Source organism: Miscanthus floridulus, chromosome 9 (assembly GCF_019320115.1).
Source record: "Miscanthus floridulus cultivar M001 chromosome 9, ASM1932011v1, whole genome shotgun sequence".
NCBI lineage: Eukaryota > Viridiplantae > Streptophyta > Magnoliopsida > Poales > Poaceae > Miscanthus > Miscanthus floridulus.
Genome location: NC_089588.1, coordinates 134,971,583 through 134,991,037, shown reverse-complemented (window position 1 = coordinate 134,991,037; position 19,455 = coordinate 134,971,583). Strand labels below are relative to the sequence as shown.

The 19,455-nt window shown below is 46.9% G+C and overlaps 2 protein-coding genes across 2 annotated transcripts; both read left to right on the top strand.

The window, feature by feature from the left end:
- Positions 1 to 10,650: 10,650 nt before the first annotated feature.
- LOC136481019 (uncharacterized) lies at positions 10,651 to 11,097 on the top strand. The gene has a single exon (XM_066478411.1). It carries the CDS (start codon positions 10,651 to 10,653, stop codon positions 11,095 to 11,097), a length of 447 nt encoding a protein of 148 aa, XP_066334508.1.
- A 5,886-nt stretch (positions 11,098 to 16,983) lies between these two features.
- LOC136484314 (disease resistance RPP13-like protein 4) lies at positions 16,984 to 19,204 on the top strand. The gene has a single exon (XM_066481563.1). It carries the CDS (start codon positions 17,023 to 17,025, stop codon positions 19,051 to 19,053), a length of 2,031 nt encoding a protein of 676 aa, XP_066337660.1. The 5' UTR covers positions 16,984 to 17,022; the 3' UTR covers positions 19,054 to 19,204.
- Positions 19,205 to 19,455: the final 251 nt, after the last annotated feature.

The following is a 19,455-nucleotide window of genomic DNA, read 5'->3' as shown; positions in this document are numbered from 1 at the left end:
GGCGGCGGCTGCTGCTGCTGTTGCGCCCAGTCCCCGGAACCTCAAAGGCAGCGGAAGACCAGAGACGGTGGCGCGGCACGGCTCTCCTAAAGCGGCGGCGGCGGCTAGAGTCACCGACAGCTGCAAGGTGGAGGATGCAACGACCCAAAGTCGTTCTAAATTAAAACTTTAATAATAGTCTCCTTGATCACCATGTTGAGCCCTTCAAAGCCCTGGAGACCCCCCTATCCCTCTCTCAAATGGATCCCTCATGTTCTTCACTAGGACAAGGACTCTAAATTCATAAACCAATATCTCTATTTCTCTGCAGTCAACTGAAGTCAAATTGGAGTTGACCGTGGTCAATTAGAAATCAACATTAGAAGAATGTTCTCCGGAAGATGCTAATCAATACTATTAATCTCTCCATAGATGGTTAGTTATCTCTTGGACACTAAGATTTGGCCCCAATGCTAAGAAATCCCAATTTCTAAATCAATTCTCAAAGGCAGTGGATTGACGGAATGTTCCAGTGGTCCTGACGGACTATCGGCCAGATCACTGGACCAGCAGCAGTGAGTGGAAAGTGGGTTGTTTTCCCCTCTTTGGTGGGACCCACCTATCATATGCACAAAATGTAGCTAAGTCTCACCAGATGCAGCTCCATTCCTCACTCACTCTTCCATTCCTCACCCTCCCACTCTCTCTCAAGGAAGAAGAACAAGGGAAGAACTAGAGAGAGGAAGTGGATTGGAGCAAGAAGGAGAGGAAGGGAAGGATTCAAGTGCAGCAAGATCAGCAATTCATCAACCCCAAGAGCACCTCCCTCTCCATGTTCACCCATGGTTAGCTCAAGAGCTCTCATGATGATTTCCCTTGAAATTCTCTCTCAAACCCTAACTCTCAATCTCTTCATGCATGTTGGAGAATGAGGCTTGGTGATCTCTCCACCATCTCAAGGGTAAGCTCAAGACCAACCCTTGCTCAATCTCTCCATGAGATTCTCCCAATTTTCTCTAATGAGTTTCTATGGAATTTTGCAAGCAATGCCATGAATGACCAAATTCATCTCTCTAACCTTGGAATTGTTGGTATCTTTTTTCTCGAACAACGCAGGAGAGCTGCGTATCATTTCATTAATTGTTGGTATCTATAAGGGCACGTAGAATAATCCGCAAGCGCACGGATATCGATTGTAGCTTTTCACCCAAGAGTATTCAAGAGTATCGTATCAACAGGGAAATGTGTGAGATTAACTACGAACTAACTTAACCTGGGAGGGCAACAAGGTTATGGATAACAAGAGTGTAGAAAGAACTTCTAAGGGTCTTAACTTCTAACTTATAAGAAAGCGTTTGTATTCTAGTGTTCACTTGGGGACATTACTAAGGAAGAGTGTAGCAGAAATATACTTCCTCCTTCTCAACACACGTCCTACTAGTCCTACAGACGGGAAGTGGACTACAGAGGATCAACGAGACTGTCACTCCTGCGATCTACCACTATTTCGGAATGCAGGGTGCATCCACGAGTAACCGAAAGTCTAAGCACCACGCTCACACTAACGATTAATACTTCAATCCAAGAGCTACAAGGATTAAAGCACTCAAACGAGTCGTGATCCTAATGAACACCAGAAAACAATACTTACTTTGAATCAGAAGTCAATTACCAGAGTTGTCTTGAATGCAGGCATCAAGTAGAGCCTAGATCCGCCAAGGAACAAGTCAGAGAGAGAATACTGATAGGCCAGTTGTAGGGTCGAGATAACAGACTAGAGGGGGTGAATAGTCCTTTCTAAAATTAATCGCACCGGCTAACCGAAACAAATACGGAATTAAACTTATCGGTCTAGCCAAGACTACACCCCTCTACCTATTACTTCAAGCACCTAAACAATGAACTAATTATGCTACTAAGGTGCCAGGCTAAGAAGCTCACCTAAACAAGTCTAGGTTGCAAGGTCACATAAACCTAAGCAACTAGTACTTTAAGCACACCGGGGAGCTCCTACACAAACTAATAAAGCAAAGCGCACAAAGCCTAAGCTCACTAACAATGCTCAATAGCAAGGCTACACAAGCGAAACTAGAGAGCTCAAATTACTTAGCTACACAAACTAAGCAATGTAACTAGCAAGGCTACACAAGCCAACTAGTTACGCAAGGGATCTCCTTCTAAGCTACACAAGCAAAGAAGATAACTAGCAAGTTACTAAAACTAAACTAGTTACTAGAGCAACTACACAAGCATAAAGTATATGAACTAAGTAAAGAGCTGGTGTATGTAAAGAGCTAACCATCGAGAAGATGATGACAAGGTTGACACGGTGATTTTTCTCCTGAGGTTCACTTGGTTGCCACCAAGCTAGTCCCCATTGTGTCGACCGTTCACTTTGGGGTTCGACGGCTAATAGGTGTTCCCACAAACCTAGCCCACACTGGGCGCTGCAAGAACCTAGCCCACAATAGGGCACCACAAGTGAAGGTAGCTCAATGACACGTTCTACTAGAGTTGCTCTTTGCAATCCCCGCAGGGCGAGCACAATGCCCCTCACAAGCCTTTTACGGAGCCACGCACAATCTTCTTGCGTGCTTCGACGGAGCCACAAGCCACCAAGCCGTCTAGGAGGTGGCAACCTCCAAGAGTAACAAGCACCACCGGCTTGCAACATGAACACCTAGTGCCACTCGATGCTATCTCACAAAGCAACGCACTAGAATCGCACTCACTTGCAATCGATTCGCACTCTTGCAAGCACAGGTGAGTTAGAGGGCTCCCAAGCACACCTACACAAGCCACCAAGGCTCAAGGGTGCTCAGCAACCAGCCCAAGGCTGGCTTATGCTTAGATTTATAGCCCACAAAAGAATAGAGCCGTTATGCCCCTTCACTGGGCTTTCTGCGCAACAACCGGACGCGCTCACCGAAAGCGCCGTGTCCGATCGTGCAGCGTCCGGTCCACCAGATGCTGCCATGTGTCTCTCATGTTCAACCATAGCCATTCATCTCCAATGGCTACCTCAGCTCGCGCACGGTTAATGTTGCACCGGACGCGCTGCAGGTGCACCAGATGTGTCCGGTCACCAGCGTCCGGTGTATCGCCCGTTGACACGTGTCCCGACCGTTTGAAAGTTACCATTGACGTGCAATGGCATCTTTGCGCGCGCGCGCAGTACTCACACTAGATGCGTCCGGCCACTTGACTGGACTCGCAACGCCTCAACGTCTGGTCCAACTCAGAGAGGTTCCAGAGATGATTTTCATTGGCCGGACGCGTTCGGTCACCTTGACCGGACTCGCCTAGCGTCCGGTCACCTCTGAGCTGCTCACCTAGCTGAGCAGAGTCACGTCCGGTAGCACCCAAGGCTAGCATCCAGTCGCAACGGCAGTGAAGCCCTTCTCCTATGGTTTGCCACCGGACACGTCCGGTCCCACGGGGCCAGCGTCCGGTCACTGCGTCTGGTGCTCCACAGTGAGCACCTCTTCACCATTTCTTCAACCCCTTTGCAAATGTGCCAACTCCACAAGTGTACCACCATATGTGTGAGTGAGTTAGCATTTTCACAAACATTTTTCAAAGGGTTTTCACTTGTTCTCACCACGCCACTCAATCCTAGCATATTGCAATGTTAGATCGCTCAAGTGGCACTAGATGACCGATATGCAAACAAGTTTGCCCCTCTTGATAGTACGTCCATCTATCCTAAATCCGGTCATAAACTTCTCTACACATCTATGACCGGTGAAATGAAATGCCCTAGGTTATACCTTTGCCTTGCGCATTCCATTCCATCTTCTCCAAATGTTGATGCAACACTATCACAAATGATATGATCCACTTCATATCATCATGCGACATATTGGTTCATCGATCTTGACCTCACTGCTCTTCATCGTTGCATCGGTCCATCGGCGCCAAGTCTTTGCTCAAGCATCCCGCCACGCGGTCCAGTGCTTCAAAGCCTCTAACTTGCCCTTCACACTTGCAACCGGTCCATCAAGCCAAGCCTCATCTTGATCTTCTCCACCTAGTCACATGACTCCATGTCATGTCTCATATGCAATGAGCTCCTTTATCACATAATTACCTGTGGACTAATCACCTGTGTATTTCACTTAAACATATATTAGTCCAACTAGGTTGTCACTCAATTACCAAAACCAAACAAGGACCTTTCACTAGTACTCCTCTAAATTTTCCGTCACTCTCTATCTCTCTATTTTCTAAGTATCATAAGAGTAGCTCCTACTAGAGACTAATCTTCTCTTGAATGCGATCCCCCTTCCTGGAGGGGGTCTAGGGGTCCATTTATAGGGGGCACCCGGCACCCTGTGGGCCCATGGATCCATGGCAATGCGAAATCTTGACTCTCTAATCAAATCGACCTTGATAAATGGTGGAGAATGATCCTCAAAGATAGTGGAAGAAAGCTGGTGCCGACAGGTGGGACCTGGGGGGTTGGCCAACCCCCCTGGGCCCCATCCAGTGTGGATTCATCTCATTTGTCATGGATGGTGGATTAAGGCCCAATGAAGTCGGTTTCATGTCGAATGGACCTGATTTACTTGTGAATATGTGGCCCACTTGGTCCATTTTCTGGTTAAATCCTCCTGCATTCACAAAATCACCAAAACTCGTGAAAATACTTAGTTTAAATCACTATACCTATGTTGGTAACTGATTTTAAGAATATATGTAAGTCAAATTGATGGTTTATAGTTGACGTTAGTGACCGTCAACAAGCTCCCCCACACTTAGCCTTTGTTCGTCCTCTAGTAAAGGTTGAAGATAAAAGCAAACATGAACATAACACCTTAAGATATATAGCTAACATAAAGGCTATTCCAACACATTCCTTACACAGGTGGGATATGTGGTATTGGCTAACATATATCATTGACCGGTTGAAAAGTGGAACAGTTCTCGAAGCAAAGTCATCTTCCCAAATTCTCGTCTTAGTAACTTGGAGTTTTCAACATTTTCACAAGAAAAGCATAGTACACTTATACTCCTCAAATGGTACTCTCAAGTCGCTCAATGGTGTATGATTCCTTACCAAGGCATAACATTGTTTTGCCTTCTTTTGTGTCATCCTACTTTTACAAAGGTTTATGTGGAGCTCAGGTAGGGATAAATATGAAAACATACTTGCATTGCATATATTGTAAAGTCAAAATAAGGATCCAAGGAGAAAAATATCATACTCTTAGATCAAGATGTGCATGTGTGTGGAACATGGTATGGTTGTACTCCGTTTGTAGATATGATCTCTCTCTCTAATTTATTAAATTGAGACATGGCTATCTCTCTCTCTTTTTTTCAATTATGAGCCTTCATGTGGCCATATATTTTTTCAATATTATGGACCTTCATGTGTCCATTTTTTTTACTTTTGCATAGCCCATGTGACGGACCAGGGTCCTAGGGGTTCCCTACGGGGGCAATTACCCGACTAGGCCCTGGACTGGCCCACGGTCTGCTTGAGGACGCGAGGCAAGGTGGCGTGGACTTCAAGCTATCAAGGATTGACCTAGTTGGATTACTTGGAAATTTAGCTTCTGTAATATAACTAGGACTCTTCCATTATAACCGACTTGGACTAGATATGTGTCTCTGCCCTCTGCCCTATATAAAGAGAGGCAGGGCGCACCCCCTTGTACAGACAATCATACAAACCAATCTAACGTAAAAGGCCACACGCTGCACTGGACGTAAGGTATTACGCGCATCGCGGCTTGAACCAGTATAAATCATCGTCTCTTGCGTTTATCGCCGAGTTCATCGTACATCAAAGCCCACCAACCATCGTCCCAGGTAACCCTGTGATGAGTTGCCGGTCATCAAACACCGATAGCTAGTGCGCCATGTAGGGGCTTTCGGTGACTTCAAGATCGAGAGCTCGACGGACCCCAACAACATGATTTTCCCAGCGGGTTCCACCTTCGTCTTCAGCTCCTGGATCTGCACGGCCGACGACCGTGGCAAACTCTAAGGTCACCTCATGGAGATCCTGGCACCTCAGGCTTCTCCAACGGTTTTGACAACCATGATGGATCATCTCATCAAGAAATTTTCCACTCTTTTCATTTCCGATCTAACTCGAACTCAGAAGACCCTAAAGGATCATGACTCCCACTCGGACACGACTGACTTGTCCGACTCAAACTCCAAATTAGGTTCCAGCACCGAAGACCCAAGTCATTTCCCACTCGGACTCAAGAACTCAGATTCCATTTATCCGGAGTCAATTCAACATCTTGGTCAACACAAGAGATTCCTTTAACAGGAGCACAACAAGGTATAGTATTGTCTATCACTACCGAAGGCTATATCGTACACTAGCCTGGCGCTAAGCCACTCAACATCTCTCCAGACTTCTCTCGCCTTGTCGGCATGGTGGAGTTGTTGCCATATCAAGAAGGCAGCACTCTCCCAACAGAGGACACGAGTTCTACAGACGTCCTAGACAGCGTGGCTATGGCAGAATCTAGGACCAACAACACCTTATGCCATAATCAGGAAGTTCTCATGGTACGCCAGCCACCACATATTCCCATGCCACAGCCACCCGATGTTCAATCTGGCGATGAAAGCTTGTCCAGCAGCTCAGCTGATACCCCCACAGCAGCCAAGGGAACAGACGAACAAAAGGCTACGAGAGAAAAGAAGAACAAATAATGGTAGGCTAGTCGAAACCGCGCATAGCACCGCAAGGAGGAGTAGGAGCAGTATGAGGCAAGATGCCGTGAAGTCGAATGGCTACGTTTGGCTGAGGAGGCCGAAGCCGAACAACGTCATGAAGATGAGATAAGGAATCAACAACGTCAGGATCGTGACCAGAGAAGGGCATCAGCCTCACGAAACCTCAACGCTAACTTCATGGAGATCGCTGACCACAAGGTTTTCGCGACACCTTACGCCAACGTTTACGCCCTGGCAACAGAACTGGTTGATATCCGGAATCCAACTCTAGAACAGCAATGTCTCAGAGTTATATTAGAGTCCACTGCTATACAGTTACAAGGCAGAAACCTGGCCTCCATCAACAACCCCTCTCAGGGGGGCTAGGAGACTAGAGCAAGGAATTCCCACCCAAGATAGGCTTGGGGGACAGGGCAGCTAGAACAGAGGCAATAGAGACAGGCAACTGGCCAACCTGCCTCTGAATGATCTGTGATATCACCTCAGCAACTGAGAGGGCGGCGTAGAATCTGAGTACAGGGAAGCCGGCATATGAGACACATTCCCTTGTTTTTCAAGGCGTCTTACTTCAATCCAACTGCCTTATAAATTCAAGCCATCCAATCACACCAAGTACAACAGGAAAATAGAGGTGAACCAGTGGCTTCGCATTTACTCTCAATCAATAGAACTCGCTAGTGGTAACAATGATATCAAAACTCTCTACTTCCCAATGGCGCTTGAGCCCGTGCCACTCGCTTGGTTCGATAAGTTTCGCCCCAACTCAATTGACACTTGGGACGATCTTCAGAGGAAGTTCTCTGAGAACTTTTGTGGTGTACTCACCCAACCAAGTACTCAGATTGAGCTCAGAAGCTGCAAGCAGCTCCCCAACGAGAATCTCAGGGAATATTATCGACGTTTTGCAAAGATACGAGCCCAAGTTTTCGATATCACTGAAAGAGAGGTGATCGAACACTTTTCCAACAGGATCAAGGAGCGATGACAGTTCCAAGCTTTCTGCAACGACAACCCGAAGATAGCGGATGAGTTCCACCATACTATTTAGAAGATGATTGCTTCCGAGGAGCGGACGCATGAGAGGTTCCCCGACCGCAATCGTCAAGACAATTGGGACAATCAGGGCTACAACTCCAAGGGCAACTAGGGTGGGCAACCTAGTAGGAAGCGAGGACCCGATAACACCCTTGCCACCATGGACAAGTCCAAAAAGTCTAGTAAACCAAGGCAGTTTGAAGACTTATGCGGATTACCCTGCCCTTTCCATAAAAACTCCAGACACACAGCTGTCGAGTGCAGGCAACTCAAGGATTTGGGTTTCAATAGCAAGGACGACAAGGGCAAAGACAAAGACAATAACAAGAAAGACGAGGAAGATCAAGATGACCAGGGTTATCAGCATCCCAAGGGCGTTGTCGCCGTTATTTTTGCAGGAGTTCTGACTTCATCATCCAAGCGGCAAGAGAAACTAGCCCTATGGGATATCATGGCGGCAGAGCCTGCCACACCCAAATACCTCAACTGGTCCAAGTACCCAATTTAGTTTTCTAGGAAGGACCAGTGGACCAGCATATCCAATGTCGGTCACTATCCACTTGTCCTAGGTCCAACCATAGCAGGCATGACTGTCACCAAGGTTCTAATCGATGGCGGTGCAGGATTAAACCTCATCTTTGCCGACACATTGAAGAAAATAGGCCTAGATTTTGTGAGTCAACTTACGACTATAGACGTCCCTTTTTATGGGATTATACCCGGCAAAGCTGCTACGCCACTTGGACCGATCATGCTCCCAGTTACGTTTGGCGCCCCAGACAACTACCGAACAGAGTTCATCAAGTTTGAGGTGGCCGACTTTGATTCATCATATCATGCCATCTTCGGGCGTCCCGTGCTGGCTAAGTTCATGGCAGTCCCCCATTATCCATACCTCTTGCTCAAGATGCTGGGTCCGAATGGGGTACTCTCTTTCCGAGGCAACCTAAAGCACTCATTCGACTACGACACAGAAGCCATCCAGATCGCAGCCAAGGCTCAACTCACACTCAAAGTACAAGAGATTGCCAAGCTTGCGCACCATACCAAGCCTAAAGACATGGAGATACCGACTAGAAGGCGGGTATCATTACACCGCCTATAGACTCGGATGTCAAAAAGATTGACCTAGGAAGCGGAGATGCCACCAAGACAGCGGTCATCAGTGCCCACCTATCCACGAAATAGGAACTCGCGCTCACCAACTTTCTCAGGGACAACAAATATATTTTCGTTTGGAAGCCGACTGATATGCCAGGTGTCCCAAGAGAGTTGGTTGAGCACAAATTGGAGTTTAATCCCGACTCTAAGCCGGTGAAACAGAGATTACGGCGTTTCTCGCCAGACAAGAAAGAAGGAATCAAGAAGGAAATCACGAAGCTGTTAGCCACCGGGTTCATTAGGGAAATCCTTCATCCTGACTGGCTGGCTAACCCGGTGTTGGTACAAAAGAAGAACTCGACCGAGTGGCGCATGTGCGTTGACTACACCAATCTCAATAAGCATTGCCCAAAGGATCCCTTTGGCTTGCCTCATATTGATCAGATCGTAAATTCCATAGTTGGGTCAGCTCTTTTATCTTTCCTTGATTGTTACTCGGGCTACCATCAGATTGCCTTGAGGAAAGAAGACCAAAGCAAGACCTCTTTCATCACTCTATTTAGCGCCTACTTCTACATGACTATGTCCTTTGGGTTGAAGAACGCGGGATCCACGTATCAATGTGCCATCCAAGCATGCCTAAGTGAACATATCAGTCGAAATGTAGAAGCCTACATTGATGTTGTGGTTGTTAAAACTAAGGATCCTTCAACGCTGATTGACGACTTAACTGAAACTTTCACCAATCTCAGGGCATATAAGTGGAAGCTTAATTCGACTAAGTGCGTCTTCGGTGTTCCCTCAGGCCAGCTCCTTGGTTTCCTTATCAGTCATCGGGGCATCGAGTCCAGCATGAAACAAATTCAAGCAATTACTCGGATGGGTCCCCCCACTACGTCAAGGATGTTCAGAAGCTTACAGGGTGCATGACCACCCTCAATTGATTTATTTTCCGACTCAGCGAGAAAGAATTGCCCTTTTCAAGCTTTTGAAGAAGTCAGGTAAGTTCGAGTGGACTACGGATGCAAACGAGGCCTTTGAGAAGCTTAAGGCATACCTCACCACTGCTCTAGTTATCACTCCTCCCGAGCGAAAGGAACCCTTATTACTATACATTGCAGCGACTACAAGCGTGGTTAGTACATCAATCATGGTGGAACGGGCAGAGGAAGGCCATACGTACATGGTACAATGACCTGTCTATTACATCAGCGAAGTGCTGTCAGACTCCAAGGTCCGTTACCCACATGTACAGAAGCTACTCTATGCCCTCCTGATTACATCACGCAAGCTCCGCCACTATTTTGATGAACACAAGATCACCGTGGTCACTGACTTCCCACTCGGTGACATCCTATGCAATCAAAATGCTACGGGACGCATATCCAAGTGGGCAGTCGAACTCGGCTCACACCAGATCGAATTCATCCCACGCAAAGCTATCAAGTCTCAAGTATTAGCCGACTTCATAGCCGAGTGGACAGAAATCTAGCAGCCACCCGGTGAAGCTATATTGGATCACTGGAAGATGTATTTCGATGGTTCTTTAAAGCTTGGTGGCGTAGGTGCTGGAGTTTATTTATCTCTCCGACTAACAACGAAGTACGTCTTGCTCAAGTATGAGGCTCTCCTTCATGGCCAAAATCCACACAGCTCAAGTATGTCTTGCAAATTCTCTGGCCAGCCACTAACAACGAAGTCGAGTATGAGGCACTCCTTCATGGCCTCCAACTCACGGTTTCACTCGGAATCAAATGCCTGCTCATCTACGGTGACTCCTTCGTGGTGGTCAATCAATTCAACAAGGATTGGGACTGCGCAAAGGAGACCATGGATGCCTACTGCGCTGAAGTCCGCAAGCTTGAGAAGCACTTTCAAGGACTTGAAATCCACCACGTGGTGCGATATCTAAATGTTGCAGCAGATGTTCTAGCCAAAGTCAGATCAGACAGGGCACTAGTTCCAGCTGGAGTATTTGTTCAAGAACTAGCAGCTTCCTCGATTAAGCAGGAGGCCACCCCTTCAGTTGACACACCAATGCGCGACGTACAGGTCTTAACCGTTACACCGTCCTGGACTCAAGTGTTCATTGACTACATACGGGATCATAAATTGCCAGCTGATAAAGTAGAAGTCGAGCAAGTCACACGTAGAAGCCGAAACTATGTCTTAGTCGGTGACAAGCTTTATCGACGTGGCGTGTCCTCTGGTGTCCTTCTCAAATTCATAATAGCAGAAGAAGGCAAGGAGATACTCGAGGAGATCCACGCCGGGTGATATGGCAATCATGCTGCCTCAAGGACCTTAGTTGGCAAAGCCTTCCGATCCGGGTACTATTGGCCCATAACACTCAAAGATGCAGAAGAATTAGTCAAGCATTGCAAGGGATGCCAGTTTTTTTTTGCAAAACAAGCCCACGTCCCAGTGCACAATTTGATCTGCATCCCCCGTCATGGTCCTTTTCTTGTTGGGGCTCGATATGGTCAGAACCCTCAAACGGGCCCCGGGTGGTTTCGAGTACATCTACGTCGCTATCGACAAGTTCACCAAGTGGATCGAGTAAAAACCACTCGTCAAGTTCAACGCCACAAAGGCAGTCGAGTTCATGCAGGAGATAATGCATCGCTTTGGTATGCCCAATCGGATCATCATAGACCTCGGCTCACCCTTCAAAGCTGTCGAATTTCAAATTTGGGCACAAGATTGCGGCATCAACATCGACTATGCTTCCGTCGCTCACCCTTAGGCTAACGGCCAGGTTGAGATGGCCAATGGTCTATTGCTAGCCAGACTCAAGCCCCGACTGTATGATGAGCTCAAAGACTATGGAAGGAAGTGGTTGCAGGAGTTACCCAAGGTGGTTTGGGGTTTACGCACTCAGCAGAGTAGAGCTACAGGGTATTCACCCTTCTTCTCTTTATATGGCTCCGAGGCCATCTTGCCAGCAGATTTAATATGGAGCTCCCCAAGGGTTGAGCAGTACAACGAAGGAGAGGTAGACGACACCCAGCGACTGGAAGTCGACAGTATCGAATAAGTCTGGTTCAATGCACTTTTTCAGTCAGCTCGGTACTAGTGTTGAGAAATAGAATTAAATGCGTTCCTTAATTTTTGAACCAGAGGTGGTTGCGCCTTATAAATTGAGACGGAGGGAGTATTACGGGGTGTTTGGTTTCCTCCTCCTAAACTTTAGTCTCTGTCACATCGGATATTTCACACTAATTTAGAGTATTAAACATAGGCTAATTATAAAACTAATTGCACAGATTGAGACTAATTTACGATACAAATCTATTAAGTCTAATTAGTCCACGATTTGACAATGTGGTGCTACAGTAAACATATACTGATGACAAATTGATTAGGCTTAATAGATTCGTCTCGCGAATTAGTCATGGCTTCTGTAATTAATTTTATGATTAGCTCATATTTAGTTATTTTAATTAGCATCGGAACATCCTAAAATTTAGTCACGAATCCAAACACCCTAGTCTTGCTAGACAGCTCTCATGAACCGTGCTGCCCGCGCGTTTAGTTTCTAATTTTTTTTGGGTTTGGCTACTGTTTGACTACTGTAGCACATTCGTTTGTATTTGGTAATTAGTGTCTAATTATGGATTAATTAGGTTCGAAAGTTTCATCTCACGATTTCTCACCCAACTGTGTAATTAGTTTTTTTTTCGTCTACATTTAATACTCTATGCATATGTCGCAAGATTCGATGCGATACTTTGGACGAAAATTTTTACGAAGTAAACAGGCCCTGAGTTGTGGGGCGTGCTCGTTCGGACAGCGTCGTGCATTTGGACATTTATAGAGCTGCGCATCTGGCAGAGCTGCAGAGGGTGCCCATGGCCACGGATAGTACTGTAGAAGACCATGTGACCGGAGACTGGACGGATCGTCTTTCAAATTAAAGATCTTTATTTTTAATATAATACTAGTTTATTAGGCTGTGGTCCAAAAAGTATACAGTGTATTAGGATGTTGTCTAAAAAATAGTATGATTACTGTTAACGATGACAGGCTTGACCAAGTCTGCTCTCTGCGTCCTAAAATATGTGTCGCTACGATATTCGTGCCGATCAAACTATCTTAAATTTACCTTGATTTATAAAAAATAGTCGTAACATTTATATCTTTAAATAAAATTATTATGAAAATAGATTCAACGATCTATCTAGTGATACTAATTATATACTATAAATATTAATATTTTTTTGTTCTATATATTTAGTCAAAGATAAAAGCGTTAAATTTTTAGAAAATGGAAACGATATTTATTTTGGATCGGAGGTACTAGACATTTTAATTAAAAAGAAACGAGGAACTTCCGTTCCATGTCTTGGATCCTAGCAGTCCACCTGGTTTGGTTGGTTGGTGGCCGTTCAATTCACAGGAAAAAAACGAGCATAGATACCTTTTATAGTAAGAAAAAGTTTACTTGACTCCTTCACCGATTTTTTCCATTTTCTGATAGGCATACGATGTCAATTCGTGGGCCTAGCAATCCACATGGTTTGGTTGGTTGGTGGCCGTTCAATTCACAGGAAAAAAACGAGCATAGATATTTTTTATAGTAAGAAAAAGTTTACTTGACTCCTTCACCGATTTTTTTTTCATTTTCTGATAGGCATATTATTAAACGATGTCAATTCGTGGATCCTAGCAGTCCACCTGGTTTGGTTGGTTGGTGGCCGTTCAATTCACAGGAAAAAACGAGCATAGATACCTTTTATAGTAAGAAAAAGTTTACTTGACTCCTTCACCGATTTTTTTTCATTTTCTGATAGGCATATTATTAAACGATGTCAATTCGTGGGCCTAGCAATCCACATGGTTTGGTTGGTTGGTGGCCGTTCAATTCACAGGAAAAAAACGAGCATAGATATTTTTTATAGTAAGAAAAAGTTTACTTGACTCCTTCACCGATTTTTTTTTCATTTTCTGATAGGCATATTATTAAACGATGTCAATTCGTGGGCCATTATTCAAATAACCAAAATGCTCCTACCGCAAAAATTAAATTGTGTTGTCTAAAAACATTAAATTTAAATTTGATTTGTGTGGTTTTTACTGGACTATATTCGCTTGATCTCATAAAATTTTTGGTCCAATATCATTAATATTACTCTAATCAGCCAGAGCTTGAGTTTTGGTGTCTATTTCTATTTATATACTCTATCGGTTCCTCACGGCCCAGCCAGAACCCGGTCGAAACCTCGGCCACCAGCCCCGCCCCACAAGCGGAGCAACCAAAACACCTTGCTCAACCCTGCTAGCCCTCCCATGTAGAGATGGCAATGGTATCCGAAACCTGACTACCCAACGGGTTTTACCCGATAAAAAGACGGGTACGAGAAGAATTCTTCACCCGCTGGTATACTAATGGGTACATATATCTACTCATCGGGTATGCGGGTACGGATACGAGAACATACAACTCACATCCGTGTACCCATGGGTAATTTATACTCGCCTTAGCAACACATATGCATTCATTAATTACTATGAAATAATCATATATCTGATATCTGTGACTATTAGACTATTAATCAAGGTTCTTTTGTTGCTATGTTATAATTGTTGATTTCTATTCACAAATAATTGACGATAAATGATTCTAATAATATAATATATTCATGATCTTTTGGTTTGTAGGGGTATAGGTATTTTAGCGGGTAAAATTTTATCTCGTGGGTACGGGTATGGGTTAGCACTACCCGACGGGTATATACTCATTGCCATCTCTACTCCCAAAGCAGGGCACCTCAACCTTCTGTTTTGAAGGGGCCAAGACGATTCGCAAGATTGGTCAGCGAAGGAGGAAACTCGGGGCCATCACAGGAAGACAGCGGAGGGTGGACCCCCATGCTAAGGCCTTAACGGCGTCAAGAGGGTGGTTGGAAACGGGGTGTCAAATGTCCATGATGCTCCTGCGTGTATGCGAGAGTTCAACCGGTCGCATCTAGGGAAATTGGAACTTTGCTATGCCTCCGGGTATGCCCTATAAATACCAGGCAGGCATAGCTATGTAAACGATGAATTAATGGTCATTTACTCCTGTATTTCTTGGCATTCACTCGCATAACCCTCGCTATCGCTCGCCTCTCCTTCCTCACTTCTCCTGTTGGACACCCTTGGCCTCCACCTAGCCGATCACAAGTGAAGGTTTGGAGGCTAAGTGAAATCCCCACAACGGACGTTAGGAAGAAAGAGGAAGAAAGCATTCGAAAGAAAGAGAGACCATGGGAAGAAGACGAGCAAAAAATTGAGAAGGAAAAGAAAAGGCAAAGGGTATGTTGACCGCAAATATTCACCGAAATGCATAACTGACTCCACCATCATGTTCCTATCATCGAGACAATCAAAAAACATATATGGATCGTCTTGTTTGGTGTCCGGACGAAGAAAAATACACTTTTGGGGCAACGATAATGTAACAAAACAGGCATGGCCGGATTTAAGAACCGGCTAGGCCAGTTTTGTCAGTAAAATCAGCCAGGACGGTTTCAGAATCCAGCCAGACCAGATTTTCTCACCAGGGCACCTGGCTGCCCCCCCCCCCCAAAAAAAAAAACCCGACCATGCTAGTTTTAGGATCCGATTAGGGTGGTTTTCCTGGTCCGAGCTCGAGTTGAATCTAACTCAATGGAAACTTGTAGATTTAGTTTAGGAGATGTTTTCTACTGGATAAGAACACCCCTCTATATATATTAGAGGATCACGTTGATTGAGGTAATCCAACTACACAATTGACAAAAACAAATCTACTACAACTTTTGTCCTCCTTTTCTCATCTACTACTTCTCCTTGTCCTTCGTTGCTGCTGCATGGCTGGTGGATCAACAATGACGAATCTCTAGAGCAGTCAGGCTCGCTAGGGCAGCCAATAGCCACCGCATATGCCCCGACAGGGCCCCTCCCGGATGCGCAGGGTTTCGGGTTTCCAGAGACCTCGTCGGCGTGTCTTGCATATCGCGCTCCCGACGAGGCTCCTCCTACAACGTATCTTGCGTATCACGTTCATCGCCGGAGGCACTAGGTAAAGTGTTCGTCTTATGTAGGCATCGACCAACTTGAGGGTCGGCTAGGCTAATATTTGGCCCGTCTATACCAAGCAATCTAGCTCCTCACTGGTGTGATGACCTAATCAGTGTCAATAGGGTATTATGGTCATTTTTTTTCTTTTTGTCTATTATGAGAAGTTGTTGCCAAAAGGCGAAACAGCTTCAGCTTACCAATAAAGTTGTTTGTAGAGCTAAAGTAAAAAAACTGCTTCACTAACAAACCTGGGTTCTTTAAAAAGTGAAAACATCTTATATTTTAAAATAGGGGGTGTACCAGAATAAGACAAACTCATCATTGAACTTATTGCTCATGTCTGCCGGTCCGTGTGAGTTGTGACCGCCTACTGGAGAGTGGAGTACTGGGCTGGTGCACCTCATGTCCGTAGGTAGGGATGAAAACGGTACGGGAATATATTGTACTGAACCGCATTATTTTCTATATTTAACCCGATCGAATTTTCGGATAAATTTGAATTCAGTTTGAAATACGAAACACCAAATTCAAAATCGGAACGGAAACGGTTTAGAAGTTTTCCGACCGTTTCCTACTTTTCTACTTTTAATTCGAAATATCCCGAATTCTAAATTCAGCATTTGAGATTGTTAAGACATTCAAAAAAATTAAATAAAATTTTATCAGTATATTAATCGCGTACAAGCGCTTGTTGTCTTAGAAAAATCATATATTTCTTATATGGTGTCAAACAGAGATATTTTTTATATAAAATTTGTAGGACTTGTTAATTGTTATGCAATTGGTCATGCACTTATTAATTGTTATGCACTTGTCCTACGGGTCAATATTTCGTATTGATTTTTCGTATACCGACCGTATTCGACATAATTTCGTTCGGATTAGTTCGTTTTCGAAATTTTAGATATTCCATAAGTTCATGTTCGTTTTCGTGTTCGGCTTTACCGCTTTTGCTTTTGTTTTCATATTCAAATATAGAAGTTGAAAATGGTTGAGGAGTTTTCCGACCGTTTTCGACCGTTTTCATCCGAATCTGTACGTTGTGGGATCGATCGTTGCCTCTGGTAGTCAGGGTCGACTGGTAACCTCTCTATTTTTGTGAGTGGAGTAGACTGATCCATAAAAAATCCCTCCTCTGTTCCAACACCGCCACGCGCTATGTCCGTCCTAGCTCATGGAAACGCCACATCCCGCGGCGTCGAGGAGGACATCCTCGTCCCGCTCCTTGCTCGCCTCGCCAACATCAGCGCCTTGCTCGACTCGAACGCATCGCCTTCTGATCCCACCGACGGCCAAGCACCGCCGCCTCCGATCCCCGCCAGCTCTGCAGCAGAGGACGCCAAATTACGCGCCCGATGCCGGGCACTGCTGGAGAAGGTTCGCCGGGATATGGTGCAGCTAGAGCGCGTCTTCCGCCGCATAGACGACGCCGAGAAGCGCATCCGCTACAGCTTCGACCCTGTCGAGCAGCACCTCGACGATGCGCTCCAGCACGAGCCACCCGACGCAGCGCGAATCCACGCGGGCCTGCTCGCTGTCGACGCCGGCGTCGGCTCCATCAAGGCTGGCATTCGAGAGGCCTACAACATCCCCTGCGACGATGATGGTGGGGCAGGGGGTGAATCTTCCACTACATCCCCCTCACAGTTACAGGTGTCTGCCCCAGGCACGGCTACGGTGATGACCAAGAGGGTGGGCGAGATCCGCCATGGCCCGCAGATGAGCCACCTAAGGCTCGCTGTGGGCGGCTTTGAGGCCCGCCTTCGCGGCTGCGTTCTCTGCCTCGCCGCTTTCCCCGAAGGCGCCGTCATCAAGAAGCGGATGCTTCTCCACTGGTGGGTCGCCGAGGGCTTCGTCCCCTCCGCCGACGAGGGCAAGAGCCGCTTCGACGAGCTTATTGCCAAGGGCATCATCATCCCAGCAGGCCCCACCACCGCTCTCTGCAGCACGGTCCACAGGTGCACGGTGCGGCCGTGGATGCGTGACCTCCTGGTCAGCGTGGCCAGACGCAACGGGTTCCTTGAGCTCAACTTCGGCGACGTCGAGTTCGCGCACCGCGCGTGCCTGCGCGGCGGCAAGGCACAGCAGGCAGCTGGGTTCAGCGCCGCGGTGAGAGCCATATACAACATCGGACAGAAGTATGTCGAGCTCAACGAGCGCTGGTTCGCCGGCAAGAAGGAGCTGCGCGTGCTGCAGCTCGGGCAGTGGAGGGAGTTCAGCACCGCCCAGCAGATCGCCAGCCCCATGGACAGCCACATCGAGATCAGCGGCGTGGAGCGCTTCCGCGACATGGAGAGCTGCAAGAACCTCAGGTACGTCAGCTTCCGGGGCATCTCAAGAATCGAGTCCCTGCCCAACTCCATTGGCAAGCTGCGCCAGCTCCAGGTTCTGGACCTCCGGGCATGCCACAACCTGGAAGAACTGGGACAGGGCATCACAAAGCTCGATCGGCTGGAGTATCTTGACTTGTCCGAGTGCCACCTGCTCGTCGGCATACCGAAAGGGCTCGGCCAGCTCACGCGGCTCGAAATTCTCAAGGGGTTTGTGATTGCCAACTCCAACAGCAGAGATTTCTGCCATCTGAATGAGCTCACAAAGTTGGAGAGGCTCAGGAAGCTCGGCATCGTCATCGGCAAAATGGCCGTGCCGATGGAGGACGAGTTCTTGAAATTGGGCGAGTTCAAATCACTCGAGTCGTTGAGAATCAGCTGGGGTGTGCTGAGCTCTGCGAAGAACGGCGTCGTCACTGAACCATCACCTCGTCATTCAGTGGAGACAATGATGTACGCCCTTCCTCCAAACCTGAAGAAGCTCGACCTCCATTGCTTCCCGCTGGCAGACTTTGAGCAGTGGGTTCGGCCGACTGGCGTGAGGAAGCTCTACATCAGAGGGGGAAAGCTGGAGACGCTTGGAGACTACGAAAACAGTTGGGAGACAGAGGTGTTGCGGCTGAGATTTCTCAGTAATCTTCAGTATGATGATGCTAGGCTTCACCGTTTGTTCAAGAAGCTCAAAAATACTGAAATCCATGAATGCCCCTACTTCACCCGTGGTAACAGTGATGTTGTCATGTGCGGGAAAACGTACACGCGGCGTCGCCGTGCCCGCGACGTGCGCAGGGCCGCGGAGCGCGCTGCACAGGCGCGGCAGGAGATCGACGAACCGGTCAAGATCGACACCAGTGGCTAGAAATCGGCAGGATTAGCTTTGTTTCCAGATTTATAGTTTCCTATTTTTGGTTGCTTGTTTTCAGGAGCCATTGGCTCAGCAGTTGTGGCCGCAGGCCTTATAATTGTGTAACCCAAACGTTGAAGGGTTAAGAAAAGATCAATTACCCAAACTCTCTCTTCCTCCCCCTTGTGTTCTCAAGCCCAGAAGCTGAGAGGGGCATAACCTCCGTTCTGGAAGACACGGCACGAGACTACGAGCTGCGTAGTCGAGGGCCAGCTACCCTAGGTCACCAGGCCCTTGACAACCTGGTATCACGATCCAATCGATCCTCAGCCTCCTCAGCCGCCGCGCCATCATCTCCGACACCAGCCGCCACCGCCGCAAACCCTAGCCCACCGCCATCTCCCACTGCCCCCACAA

Excerpts from the sequence above, each read along its gene's own strand:
- LOC136484314 (XM_066481563.1), top strand. The coding sequence starts at position 17,023 with ATGTCCGTCCTAGCTCATGGAAACGCCACATCCCGCGGCGTCGAGGAG.
- LOC136481019 (XM_066478411.1), top strand. The coding sequence starts at position 10,651 with ATGGATGCCTACTGCGCTGAAGTCCGCAAGCTTGAGAAGCACTTTCAA.